Below are 15,513 nucleotides of genomic sequence, written 5' to 3' on the forward strand. Positions count from 1 at the left end.
GTGTCTTGTTATATGATTTTAATGGACACCTGCCATCGAGTCAAACATGTATTTTCCATGCCCATTTGTGGAATGTAATGTAAAGTACATTTACTCAAGTACTGTACTTAAGTACAATATTCATATACATTCCATTTTATGCTACTTTCAAAGTCAGACAAAAGATATTTTTATGTCAAATACATCAGATATACTGTCGCATCCACCAAATGTCATAGTGTATATCATGTCTCTGGTGTCTACAGTGCACATGTGGTACAAACACTCTTTTAATTAGCACACTGTGAGCCAGTTTACCTTGACAGTGACCCGGTGGTCGTTTTGTTTAGCGAGGTCTACCAGGTTCAAAGCGTTGTAAACAAGATTTTCCAAACAGCCGTGGAAATTTCTGTGTGGGCTGACTGACCTCCGAGAGCCATGTCCCTGGTCTGCTCCCACACTCATCTGTACAGAGAAAAACATGAACATACAGGCAAGCACATACAAAAAATAAATACATATAAAAAATTACATTTGAGCAGGTGTGACTAGGTGTTCTACTGTTTGTGTGCATCCCACCCCTACACAAAGACAAACACACCTGGTCATGGTCCCAGTGGGTGAACCTTGGTGGAATCTGCACCCATAGTGTGCTTTTGTCCACAGTGAGGTTGAGGTGAGAGCTGTGATGCTCCACTGCGATGTGGTGCCAGTGTTGGTCATCTAACAAGCTGCCCAGAGACACAAGATGCTGGCTGTCGGGAGAAAAACTCCTGCCTGGAAGACAAGGAATGGAATCAATATGTGTTGACTGTAGATTAAGGAGAGGTTGATGAGAATCTGAACAAAGTTCATATCTTTATTTTGTCTTTTTGATAAAATAAAATTAGTTAGAATTGATACTGATAATAACTAATGAGCTTGCTGAATTTCATATCGTTTTAGGTCATTTCGTGAGTTTTTTCCCCTTGTAGAAATTGTGTCTTTTGTAAAAAGTTTTTTCCTAATGTTTTATTCAGGGAATGAATCCTACTCTGATATATTTTTACTGTCAACAGCATAGTAGGAATTGCGGCTTCTTCTCCTCTCCTTCTCTCTCTGGTAACAAAGTATACTCCGTATCCCAGTTTACTCTTCATGTGGGGGTCAAAACCAGAATCGCATCTCATACATCTATAACTGAGTAAGGACCAGAAAAAGGCAGGTGACAGCACATAATGAACACTAAAGGCAGTAGAGAAAGATGTAGAAAGGCATGAATAAATGACAAAGGAAATAGTGCTGGTTCTATGCACTCCATAAAGTGTTGGCACAGCGCAGAGTTTCTGCTGAGAGAAAGAGGTGAAGAGAGCTAAATGCACTCAGTCATTAAATATGAATTAGATATTGTTTGAAAGGAGACAATGTTGTCTGCGTGGGAAAAGAAACAGAAAGAGAAGGGGAGACAGACAGAGGCTGACAGAGTCCAATGTGTTCAGTCATCAATCATCATTGATCTGTCAGACAGATGCTTGGCATAGCAGAGAGAGAGACTACAGTGAGTGAAGGAGGCAGACAGAGATAGAGAAGGTAAGAGTGAAGTGTACTTAATCATCAGCAGACTGATGTTGGCACATGCCAGAGTGAGAGAGAGAAACGGGGAAATAAAGTGTATTTAGTCATTACTGATATTTCATTGCAACCCTGTCACCTAGAAATCATGCTTGTATACTATAAATTTGTGTTATACAAATACATATACTATAAATATGTTAAGGTTGAGGAAAGGTCTTGGTTAATACTGAAAAAGTCAAAAGTTACTTGAAGAATTTAGTGCTTTAGTGTTGTTTTTCCACTTGTAGGGCTCCTTAATGAAATTAGCAATAATACATAACATACAACATCCAGTTACACTTTTAGAGTAAAAGTAATGGTTAACGTTGTAAAATATTGCAATTAGGTCAGATTTAGGCAACAAATCTACAATGTTTTTCAGAATTACACAGAATTAAAGTGGATTTGATTGCTGAGGTAAACTTATTTCAACTTTGGTGAACTTCAGGGCTGGATTGGTAATCTGGCATACCAGGCAAATGCCCAGTGGCAGTGGCTTTGGGGCCGGTGTAATGTAAATTATGTATTTATATAATTGTTTTTTTAAAATGGGCCGACGATTGGCCCATAACACATGGACAACGGCCCATTGGGTAATTTTCTATACTGACACTGGGCTGGCCAATCACATCTCTTACTAGCCCCCACCCCGTCTGCTCTCTGAGGAGGAGGCGTGTGTTAGCAGAGCAGAGTGACAAAGTGACCGTGATGGGCCGAGGGAGAAAGTGAGCAGGAGGAGAGTGGAGGTGAAGCGTTAACCATGAGTAGCTCAACCTGTAGGGAGGGAGCAGGGAGGGAGGGTCATTTACACTGGGGACGTTGGGGACATGTACCCACCACTTTTTGAAAGATTTGTTAAAAATGTTTTGAAAAAAAAACTTGTACCAAGAAATGTTAATTAACAAATAAAAATGGTATAAGAAAGGTTTATTTGCACAACAAGCCTGCAATGCAAAGTAAATACAGAAGAAACCTGCGTTGTCCAAAAAAGTAGCTTAAGTTACTGCTTACACACATTTTCAAAACTATGTCTCCTTTTTTCTAAACTCTCCACACAATTCCCCAAATTGCTCACACAAAATGCAAAATATCTCATAATGTCACAAACACATTCCAAAATGAAGCATTTGCATCAGATGGCAAACACTTTTTTCACTTTGTTATACCATTTACACACTGTTGTTCTAAATCTAAAGCTCTTTTGTCTTTCATGGGTTTATGTGTACATTTGTAAGCACCAATGCAATGTTGAAACAGCAACAAAACATTACTGTTGTAACAGTAGCACAGTGTTGTATACAGTAGCATACAAAAAATGAAACCATATAGCTTACATATGTAAACCAAAAGTATGATTTTTACTTTTATTGACATAAATTAATACTTATTTACAATTACGTACTGCTGAAACAACCATTAGATTGCTGCAAACCTGTTCTAATTTCTGAAGGTTGAAATTATGGATGTTACTGTAAAGCCACTCAAGTTTGGCTTCTCTCATTGTCAACTTGTGGTTGATCACATGATCAATAAGTGTGACTGATCTTTCTCCTCCTCCTCCTCTTCCAACTCTTCCTCCTTAAACTTGTCCTTGTTGTCGTCCCCTGCCTCTGCCTCCTTCTCCCCTTGCTCTCTGTCCATTGTTGGCATCCATTGTTCAAAACAGGTAATCTGACCTTTGACCTATTTATTGGTCTGCTGTATACTAAAGCAGTGATTGGTTAGTGATCAGTAAAGCAGTTACTGTTTGCACATGTAAGGAGTGGCTGTGTGTAGCATTTTCATTGGTTGTGTTTAGAAAAGGAAAGCAGGTCACTTCCTGTTAGATTTTTGTGTCTTAGGTAGAGAATTGTGTGAAGTGCTTTGAAAAAAATAGTTTTATGCAATTAAAAAACTGAGTGAAAGGCTGAGAAATAGCTAATGTTTTAGAAGATTTGAGATGAGGTGTTGCTCTTTGAGTGAGAGGTTTCAAAAATCGTGTGACATGTAAAGATTTTGTGTGTAAGCAGTTGTAAAGATGAAGATTAGAAAGCTGTAAGCTTCTAATTACTGAATTATATTATATTATATTTTTATATTCTGAATTGTCACCAGCCACCTGAATTTTGTTCTTCATTGGTGCAGAAAATGTCCCCAGAATGCAGGAAATTAAGTGTTTAATGCTTAAAACCCTCCAGTCAGCTATTTCATCAATACATGTTTTCTTTCTAAATAGTAGGCCTATTAAAATATAATCTTGTCTTGTTTTCATTGCTTAGTGTTTTGTCACACCCCTAATCTGAGCCCTTAAATGGAAGGATGGTGTGTTGGCGAGGGGCGTCTGACCGATTTTGGTGGGCCGCCTGGGCCAAAAATGCCAGGGCCGATTTTTTGTCCCAGTCCAGCCCTGGTGAATTTCAAAATGCCATTGACCTATTTGCAAACCGTCTTGACAGAGCTCAGGAACAAGGGAACAAGAGAACCAGAGTCCAAAATGGAGAAAGCTAGCTTTGTCTCACCATCCAATTTTATACAACCTTGCCAAAAGAGCATTCCTACTCATCCATTCTGCCATGAATGAAACTAATCACAACCAAACCTCCAGTAACACCTATTCTGCAAGTGATAAATAGAGGAATTTCATTGTTTCAGTTTCTGGTGTGAGTGGGAACTAAAGAGTCTAGCAGTCCAGTAATGATGTTGTTTTCTTTTCTTGTATTGTTATATTATTTTGCTGTTGTCCTCTTTCCATATTTGTCATATTTGTCCCTTTTTCCAAAGCTACTTAAAGAAACCCTGTGGTGTTTTTGACCTCTAGTAGCATAGCTATGGAGCAGTTTGTTGTTGTAGCCCGATATCATCAAAAGGCGTATGAATAACACACCGATTTCTTTAGTCATTTTTGTGTGGTATTCAAACACATTTTTTGCTTTTCGCTTGTCATTTCACGCCATTTTGACCGCATTGACTTCTATTATGCAGAAACGGCATGCCATTTTACGCCTATTCTCACAGGTTAAAACAGCGTGACTGGAATTAAAACATCCATGAAAGTCCGACACTAAGGTGGTGGAGGGGTGGTCGGGTGGAAAGTAAGTTGGTCCCTGACCCAGAACACTGGCGTTAGCTTCCCGTGTGAAAGGAAAAATTAAGTAATAAGACATTCCGTAAGTTACGTTTCGTTGTTACCATGCTACATCATGTTAGCTACGTTACTAATGTAATACGCTGTGTTGTATGGACAATGGTTTCACACTATTCCACTGATCTAAAGGTGATGGTGATATGCCAAGATATGCTACATTGCACTAACAAAGCCAGGGAAGAAGACCGGTAGCAAGAAAACATAGGTGTTAACAATGTGGGCTGCCATCGGCGATTATACCACCCTGTGAAAGCAGGTTTTAATGACCACGAACATTCTCTGCTTTGCACAGTCTGCCTCAGAATTCTCTTCTCCCCACACTCTGACACACTCACACACACCTACACCTCAGGTAAACACCCCGGCTTGCCCCCGTTTCTCTCTGTCTCTCTCCCCCTGTCTACTCCATTTTCTCATCAGCATCATGTTTTATAAAGTTGCCTAAAAGACTGAGAGAGTTTTTTCCGTATTTTTCCACCGTTATCACAGCAGCAGGTGAGCCGCACGTTGGTTTATTAATGACGCAGCCTATCAAACAAATTAAACCAACATCTGCACCCAGTGTGTTCACTGTTTCTTTACCTGGTCCAATGCGCACAATATCCACCTCGACTTGTAACGCTAATAGTCTACCTATTTTTTTACAGAGTTAAGTCTGTGCGAGAACACATGCACATAAGACGACTTCTACCGCGCACCCGATGATATCACCCATCCTGATGTTTCATAGTAGACCTCGTCTGATGGAAATTTTGTAGACATCGCCCAACCCTACACTGCAATGCATTTTACATGGTTGTTTGACCCCAAGGATATCCACAATGCGTTTTGGTAAGTAACACTAAATGTAAACATAACTTCTATTTGTTTACCGGAAATCTCCACAGCGCACCTTTAAATGATTAGGAAGGACATGGTAATAGAAATAAAGAGTTAACATAGTACAGGACATTCTTTCATACCGACAGATAAACATAGGGTTTAAACCCTTTAGATGTATTTTTGGTTTGAATTCCAATTAGCTTTATCAGCAAAGAAGATTCTTCACAGTGATAATGTTTGTTCTACTGCCCTTCATGTCTGCAGTACTTCAAGAAACTTTTGGGAGTTCCCCTGTGTGATCTCCAGAATCACTGAGGTCATCTTTTAGTGAGGATTCAGGTAGCCTTCTTCATGGGGTTTTTAAAGAAAACTCTCTGAACTTCTCTTGTTTTTATGACATGAGAAGCTACTTAAAGTTTCTCAAAGCCTTTTTTTTTTTTACTTCTTACAGTGTAGGTTTCTGTGTTAGATTATTCCAGACAGCTCCCCAAGGCAATATCACCTAATCATCTGCTGTCTGCTTCTACATTACGGCTTTTTGCTGCAGCTCCAAATTTCATTTTGTTGGAGGACACAGACAGGTCTTATCAGATGACAGCCTGCTGTAATTGTTTCAGCATTTCATTTCATTCTATTCACCTTAAATGATTGATATGGTGCACACAATCAGTCAACACAAGCATAATGTGCAACCTCTGAACAAGTGAATCTTTTTTGAAATCTTATGTGTTTGAAGACTTTCAAAGAAGCCTGTCCAAAAAAGTAATAAAGAGAAAAGGTTATTACTACAGTGATATTCCACAGCTGTTTTAGTCATTCCTTTAGCAAGTTTTATTTGTCGTATTATTGTACTTTGTAAAACTGCCTCTGTGCAGACATCGTGATGGTTTCATTCCCTTCACCCCACCCCTCTTTTAAGGTGTCTGTCCACAATCAACACAATCAGCAATTTTTAAACATCAGCAACAGTCAGCACTCTCTCTACATATCCACAGCAATAACTCCATAAAGAGGCGTTTGAAGAAGCAATGTTTTAAAACCCTTCGACTTCAACAAGTGACTAAATACCATTTGAGCCTCTTAGGCTATGTGACTAATCAGCTTGTCTTTGTGAGTCAAACATCACTCCTGTGTTGCTGGAACGAGTCAGCTGTGGGCTGTAAACTTAAGCACAGCTGGCCCTCTCGGATATGAGCATGTTGCTCCTTGGATGAAGACTAAGCTGCTTTGTTACAACCCTGTAAGACTAAAAACAATTGAGACACCTTCCTATAAATCACTGTGGATAAAGTAGAATATTGTGGTAAGTCGAATCTGCAGTATTGAACATGACACACAGACCACCCTTCACTGTGACAGCGTTGTTGATAGACTGTATCCAGAATCATCGTCTGCATCCACCTAGCATCTGTTTATCTACTGTAGAGAGACACAACAACTACATGACGGGAAAAATGTGACATGTCACAGGTAACATTTAATTATGTATAAGTGCTAAAATAAAAAGGGCTGTTACAGTTTTTCTCAATTGCTTAAACACTATAACCAGGCTTTTGAACTATAATTTAAAACCAATATAATTCAAAAAACACACCAAGTTCCTTAAACTCTACAAACAAATCCCTTAATTTCTCACTGCCTAAATCATGTGGTCATCTAGAAAGCAGATTTAGAAACATTCAATATAGTTCAGTCAAGTCAGCGCAACTTGAGCTCAATTAGCACACAGCTACCAAGGTAGAAACACAAAGAGTCATAATTGATAACACATCAATCAGAACCTTCAATAGATATATAAAAGGACCAGAGTCAGTCAGTTCATTCAGTTTTGGAACAATGGATCCAGAATTATGTGAAGGAAAAGGTAAAGGACACCAGAGAGGAGGAGGAGGAGAATATCTAGCCTGTCCCAGATCAAAGGATGCTGGGGCAGAAGAATTAGTTGTTTGGTGTGATATACTATAGTACACTAAAGAAAGAAGAAGAAGAAGAAGAAGAAAAAAATGCGCACATGTATTTGTTGTTTCTTTTGTTGTGTTCGTCATGTAAAAACGTTTTTTTGAGGGGGAGAACCACAAGTAGCATAACTTATAACCAGTTTTTGTAGTGTTGTTTTGAATTTATCTCAGACTGTATTGTAGTGTGTGTGTTTAGATGGAGTGATGGGTGTTTGTGTCAAGTCAAAGTACAAAGTTTGGTTTTTCAGCAAGATTGAATGATTATGAGAGACCTTCATTTTGACCTGAAAATAAATAAATAAAATTAAATAGAGCACAACCAGACCAGCGCTTTTGACACATTTCTGGTGCTCTGTCTAATAGTCCCATCAGTCTGTTATTACATAATGGAGGCTCCAACAGCAACTGAACCTCCAGCCCAAGCAGTTTTAATACAACTACAAATCAATCTTCTCTATTTCAACAGCTATTACCTGACACTCTGCACTTCACAGGCAGCTCCTGTCAGCTCCCTTGGGAATGTGAGTTAACCACATAGATAAACTCAAGCGATCCAACTTTCACATTTACTCAGCGTGCCGTAAACTCACACAAAATGAATGAGCTAACCTCTCCATCCAAAGAGCTCACTTATTTACTCTCTCTTGTTTCTCTCTCAGTTATATCCTGTCTTCCTTTCTGAAACCTTCTCTGTCTTTACCTAACAAAAGCTCAGCCAGAAGGCACAAGATCAGTGAACACTGATCCCTGGTATATTTATTTTCACAAAATATTCCAGTGGCAGAAAAGAACCCAGCTTAATTATAAACAAGTGAGCCACAGAACTTTAAACCGACATTTTGATGAATGTACAGCAGAGAGAAAATGGGATGCTTTTGGAGAGACCGCATACATTTTAATAAGCCCGTGTATTTATTCAAACAGTTTGGACAGCTCCAGGCAAACAGAGCGGAACTAAGTGTCTTCTGTTAAGTGCTGCTTAAGGCTGCTTAGGGTACACAGGGGGAACAAAACTCTCATAATGGGTTGTTAAGGTGGGGGGCCAGACCAGCACAAACTAATGAGAATCTAATGCAGGTAAATGTGCAAAATTGTTAATTACCTCTGTTTTCAAAGTAAATTTTCAAGTAAGGGGTGCACAGTGGCCTGCAATTAGAGAGGCTGGTATTACATCTTTAGTGCCATAGAGCAAGGAACTGAACCGACAAAACTGCTCATGGGATGCTACGCAGTGGTTGGCCCTTCTGAAGAAATGTACTATGGCTGTGCATGTTTAAGAATATAAGGACAGCTAAAAATATATCTTGTGATTATGTCTGCATGTTGAAAATAATGTTATATTGCCCTTTTCTGTACCTGAAAACATGTCTTTGTCAGCATTTCTATCGTCCTCACACTTGATTGTTTTCATGGTTATGATTCTGACAGTCCAGTGATTGGAGATTGATGTTATTTCTTTTCAAAATTCACTTTTTCACAAGTATGTTGGCATCTTGGACCGACCCTACAGACGTAGGGCGGACTCTGATGTTTATTCATGTGTGCTCTATATGGCAGATGAAGCTGAATAAATAAACTTGGCACTCACAAACCCCCAAATCCATCAGTGTGCAGGGAACAAGTTACAGGCTGAGAGGAAACATATGCATCAACAAAGTCTGCTTCTGGCCACAATTCAGAAACAAATCACAGACGGCTGCTTCTGACAACAACTTCCCCAACCTGAGAAACTCATGACAGTGCCTAATTTCTGTGTAGCAGCAAAGAGATGATGATGCTACACAAATAACTTTGTTGTCAGTCTTTCAAGATAGTGGCCATTCTTAACTATCGGTAATAATTCAAGTTAAGTTCAAGCTTCAGTTTTACTACCCTTATAGAGCATTTTGCATTGCAAAACATTGGTTTACAAATGGTACACAAATATGAGAGTGACTACTAAGGAAAGAGTAAGGAACAAATCGGAAGTGACCTGATAATCAGTGAATTGCTAATGAGTTGTTCCTCAATAACTCTAAATTGAGGAGTAGATAGTTACTAGAGAACAGGACAGGAAAGATTGTATTAATAAATCATTAGGTAATGGTTAGTTCTTAAATATCTCTGAATCAAGTAATTCCTAATTATCGCAATAAATTAGATTAAATTATAAATTTTATAAATAATTACTTAATCATTACTTATTATTCCTGTTCAGCCCCAAGTAAAGTGATATCATGCTGAGTAGCTACTAAGTAGTTCCTCATTATTTCATGATGATCTGACTATTACCTACCCTTTTATGGCCTCTTAAGTGAATTGATACATCATACTAGGTGGACTGGCATGGCAAACTAACAAAACAAAAGAAAGGTAGAGAATATATGCCAAATAAAGCCAAGAGAATATGTAGTATGATTTGATATTTGGCTCATCACTCCACACAAGCAACAACACCAATTTCAGCATAGCAGAGATTGGAGAGTGATAATTATAACCCCCCCACCCTAAAAATACATGGCATACAGAGGCCAAAACCAGTTATTCTACAGGCCAGGCACCAGCTGCTACACTCTTCAGACCACAAAGAAAATAAACTGTGTTGTAGTGAATTGAGATGGATAAATCAAATCCACCAACTGCAGCAGCAGGCTAAGACCTTTAATTAATTACGCATATTAAAATCACAAAAGTAATATAGTAGTCTGGTAAGAGGACAATCTCTTATGAATGAATGTATGTGTAGTTGTTAAGGCCACGACTTCAGGATGGATGGATATGAACTCAGTGCAGCTAAGCGTAGAAGCAGCATAAACTATAGGACATGAGCTCAGCAGTTTAGATGCAGCTGAATTGAAGAATAGTAAAGCAAGTGACACATGAATCAAATGCCTGTGAGTGGAAATATTTCTCTAATGCTTGTCTGAATAATAAGTATTTCACCACTACGTAAATCAACAGCTTGAAAAAATATGCATGCCAAACAACAACCAAAAGAACATGAACTCAGCCAAAAAATGAGCACTCCAACAATTTAATATTCCAAGTCAGGGAACTCACAAGAAACAGATTAAAAAATAATGGACAGCAGATACTGAAATACTTAGTAGTCTTTTAATATCTAGTATGGGTCAAGCTCCAAAAACACTGGATCCTACATTTACCTGGATTGTATCTTTCATTCAGCCCTCCGAAATGCCATTGACTTTCAAACCCCTCACCTTCAGTCTGTAATGGAGGCTTTCTGATAAAAAAGTCCAATATGAAGCACTATTTCTTCATGCACTGGAAACTCCCTCCAGAGCTAAATAAGATATTATACAACTGTTTTCACAGGCTGAGTGGTACTGCTCAGGATGAGTAAACTGATCTTGTGTGTAAAATCAGCGAAGCACTCCTTTAATTCACAATACCAAACAAATTCTGCACATACACTGAACAAAATTATAAACACTTTTGTTTTTGCCCCCATTCATCATGAGCTGAACTCAAAGATCTAAGATTTTCTCTATGTACACAAAAGGCCTATTTCTCTCAAATATTGCTCACAAATCTGTCAAAATCTGTGTTAGTGAGCACTTCTCCTTTGCCAAGTTAATCCATCCACCTCACAGGTGTGGCATATCAAGATGCTGATCAGACAGCATGGGTAGCCGGTCGACATGCATACAATCGCTGACTTAGGTTTAGGCACACACCCCTGTGATGGTTAGGGTTAAGGTAAGGGGTTTGGGAACGCCTTTTATGCTAACATAGCTTGCTACCTAGCTAGCTACTAGCGCTTCTGGACTAGACAGGGCGTCTCATGCAGACGCGCCCGGGGGCGTTTCCTACAGATACTGAAGGGTTCCTTTTGCATCAAATAACGCTTTGTAAGCCTTCCTGAAAAAATGCCCTGAGATGAGAACAGACAACAACACACGAGTAATTATGAACAGGCACATTTGCGGTAACCTTTGACAGACAGGACCACTTTTGCACATGTGCAGCATGGATTTGGTACCTTCAGATGCATGGCTTGGTGACATAATCCCTAGAATCCCTCAGTGGAGACAAACCCATTAAAGAGTCAGTCCATACAAATAGTGATTTGGCTTCTAATTCAACAGTTACCAAGGTATTTGCATCATCTAGGAAGTTTTCTTTATAGCAGAACACACTTGACAACATCTGGAAGTGAATAATAAAAAATGGTGTTTGACCAATTAGAAACCAACTTGCTACAAGTATCTGTTTTATAATTCGACTCATCATGGCATTGTGTGCATGATGATTTCAGAGTTGTACCTTTTCGGAGGACCAAGAGAAGCTTTCCGCTCTCTAACTCTAGGGTGAGGCTGTGCTCGCTCTGTCCCTCTGCGTGAAGCAGTATCCCAGAATTCCTCAGGGTTTTAAAGTTCAGAGAGATGCTCTCCCTGGTCATTTGCCTCGGCCTGGGACTCAACCTGTAGAGAAGGCTGCTGCGGCCATCGAAGCTCACCACGTCAGAGTCTGAAAAACAACAAAATCACACATTACTTCAATGTATGTTCAAATTTATAAACTTTTAAAGGTTAAGTGTGTGGAAGATTTAAGATTTAGTGGAATCTAGCGGTGAAGTTGCGAATTGCAACCAACTGTCTACCACTCCCCCTCAGCCTTTCAAAGAACGTTGAACAGCTACGGTGGCTGTCACAGGACATAAGTTGTCGCCATCTGAGACAGCAGAGAGTAGCCAGTCAAGAAATTAAGTTTTTTTAGGTAGTATATTAAGAAATTATATTTACTTAATAATTAGTAAAGTAAAACCATGTTGTTGGGACTTGGCCACTAATATATGTTCCGCGGTCAGATTATGGTGTTTTGATAGCGGCAAAAAATAAAAATGAATACTTTGACAGACGCTGAAATACATCTCAGTCATGACAGCAACAGTTACTCACATAATCACTTCCTCTTTAGTGGTTTTGCCTGCAAAATGAAAGCATGAGAACTTTCTTTGCTGCAATGCTTTATTTCGAGTTGAATTGAAAGCTTATACTAACATTAAAAAGTGTTGCCTGCGTGACACACCTTTCAAATAGCCATTTAGAAAATGTGATTCCACTAAATGGCATTGTTCCGATGCAAAACTTATTTGCCGACCCCTGCTGTATATTATTACTTCTTCTTCTTCTTTGAACGTACGTATTCAACGTGCTGCATCCACACTGCCAGAATTCTACAAGAAGAAGAAGAAGAAGAAGAACTAGTCTATGGAACTAGTCTATGGACGAAACGTTCTTTAGCGCTGTTTGTCCGTTTTAAGTTACTGCAGAAACATAGTACCGCAACATGGCGAAGTCCATAGAACATAACGTTTCATTATGTAAGGTCTTTATACACCACTGAAAACATGGATTTGATATTGAGTTTCTGTCACTAGATCCTTAATAGATATTATGCATGGTCGAAATGCTTCTACTATATTTTATCTTTTTTTTTTTTTTTTATTATTTTTGAAATATGCCAGATGGTTGGTAGATTTGTTTTATGGCACAGAGGAAAGAATGGCTTTTATTGAAAATAAAGCTTCACTATTGACAGAAAAAAAAACATGCATACACACAGTTGTATAATGACTAAGAGAAATATCGTAAATTTGAGAAAGGGGAGCACTTATCTTTAGAGACTCTTAGAACAGTTGTGAGTCAAATTTTAGAATTTCTTAAAGTGCCAGCAACGCCAATTTATATGTACAATATTAGCCTTTGGTAGAATTTTAGCCAACACATATAACATTCAACAAAGATAAATGTGAATAATGGAAATGCTTAAACCAGAAGGCCAGTGGTTATGCAGGGTGTGGCAAAGGTATTTTAACAAAGTTCAGATTCTCCTGTGTCCTTGAAGATCTGCAGAGCTGTTTCTCTCAAAAGACATCTATTTAAAGGTCTCTACTTTCCGTCTCTTTCTAGAGGAGTTGGCAGCATAGTGTTTGTACTTGGACTGGGCTCCAACAAAATGATTTCATCATAAATCATTTCTCTGCACCTTCAACTGATGAAAACAAATAAATAAAAATTCTGAAAACTTTCTGCATACTACTCCAATTAAATGTTGATACATTTGAATAAATTACAGGCACAGTGTCATTCATCCAGTAATTGAAGGAAAGTGTAGACACTTTATCGAGAAGCCAGTATTTTAGCTGGTGTCTGAATATGAGAAGCAGATTACAGACCAAGAAGCAGCTTCCATGTCACTGTACAAGAAAATTATACACTGACATGACCTGTCACGGTGCTGAGTGCTACAAAAATCTAGCCTACAGTGTCACTATCGAAGCATCAAATTAGAAATGTCAGCTGAGATGCATCACTTATTACATCCAGTGCATGTGAGCCTTTATTGCTGATCTACTGTGGTAGAAAAATTACTTTTAGGTATACAATTTATGTGCTCCTACATTGTCAAGGTTGACTGACACTGCCCTTTTACCTACTCTGCCAAACATGTGAGGAGGTTCAGACTATCTAGTCAGACATTGGGGTCTCTCAGTTTCTTGGTGTGCTGGATGGAGACTGGAAGTTTTCACCAGATTGCTAACAAGAGCAATGCAAGCCCCTCTTTGTAAACTTACTTTTTTGGGTATAACTAGACTGTTAGAGAGACTGTTTGTCGAGCAAACTCCACCACCGTTGTGTGGGCCTGTTGTCCTGGTACTTGATGTTCATTTTCAAGACAAAGAAGACTAATAAGAGTGTTTTTTATTCACCAAAACAGTAACTGACCTGAAAGCACAATTTTTATTCATCAAGTACAAACACAACATTTTAATTATTCAAAAGTATAAGCCTAGAAGTGTACTATAGTCTACTACCTTTTGGATGAATAAAGGAGGTGTTACCAGCATCAGTCTATGTAAAGCCCATTTCTTCTGGCTGAGAGCAACCATTTAATCAAACTGAACAGACAAGCACACACACTTTTCTGTCAAAGATTATTCTTGGAACTGGGTTACACATTTTATCTTCATACCAATGTTTCTTGCAATGACTTCTTTTAGTCCGTCAAGTTTTTATGTGACAGTGTCATTGTTGCCTGGTTCAAAAATGTCATAATGTGTGTCGTTTTCATCATTTTAACAGTGCGGTGCTTAGTTTTCTCATTGTCTTTGTCTACAGAGTTGGACCAGGATTATTTATTTCTGCTGCTTTATTATTGCTGCATAGATGGATTTGCATGACAGGTCTGTGGAAATACTGTTAGGGGGCAAAGAATAAGCGATTAACTTTTCACACTGGCTTGACTTCTTACAGACAAATTACTTCATATGGCATAATGAAACTTTCCCTGCCAAACAGCAGACATAAGAAGAGCCCTTCTGTTACTGTCATGGCCACAGCTGTTATGTCCTCTCCTGCCCTTGCACATTTAAACCCAAGATTTAAGAAGAAGTTTATAATAAAAAAACAATATTGCAAAAGTTTTTACACTTGTAAGATGCAACAAAAGCTGACATCATGAAACGTTCTTGTACTGTAAACAAAACATGCTTCCAAAGGGAAAGGCGGCCAGCTAATCCAGTAGCGTGTTGCTTGATGATGATGTATTTCAAAAACAGAAATGAAGATTCAGACTACATGATATCAGACAACAATAACCCAGTACAACAGACGTAGGGCACGACAAATTATCATTTTATCCCGTGTAGTGTATCATGGTAGACAACAACTGACACCGCATGTGGGATGCCTAACAACCTCCCGACAAAAAGACAACCACGTTAGTCGTACTGCCTCCCATCGCATGACAAATTCCCCTACAAGTACTGAGACGTTGACCAAAAGGAGCACAGATAAGTCTTCTGTGCACAACTGTAATTGTGGCAAAGCAGAAGAGGAATGATGTTGTTGGTGCCGGAAGGTTGAACTGTGAAACAGAGAAAAGGTCAAAGCCGTTCATTCTTTCTTGTTTCAGGCTTGTCCGAAAACAAGACAATAGGACACAGCTTTGGATACTATTGTTCTATGCGGTTGGACCCTAACACCTACTTCCCAATGACATCACAGGAAACTACGACTGGTCAGGTACAAA

The 15,513-nt window shown here is 38.9% G+C and overlaps 1 protein-coding gene across 1 annotated transcript in view; it reads right to left on the reverse strand.

Annotated features, from left to right (window-relative positions):
* LOC123984526 (contactin-associated protein-like 4) overlaps window positions 1-15,513 on the reverse strand; it is a 79,404-nt gene that overhangs the window by 29,374 nt on the left and 34,517 nt on the right. The window contains exons 5-7 of the mRNA XM_046071448.1: window positions 11,743-11,946; window positions 581-756; window positions 298-444 (exon numbers count right to left, since the gene is read on the reverse strand). Coding sequence (XP_045927404.1) covers window positions 298-444; window positions 581-756; window positions 11,743-11,946 — 527 coding nt within the window. The remainder of the gene's footprint in view (window positions 1-297; window positions 445-580; window positions 757-11,742; window positions 11,947-15,513) is intronic.

This window comes from Micropterus dolomieu, linkage group LG15 (assembly GCF_021292245.1).
Source record: "Micropterus dolomieu isolate WLL.071019.BEF.003 ecotype Adirondacks linkage group LG15, ASM2129224v1, whole genome shotgun sequence".
NCBI classification, from domain to species: Eukaryota; Metazoa; Chordata; class Actinopteri; order Centrarchiformes; family Centrarchidae; genus Micropterus; species Micropterus dolomieu.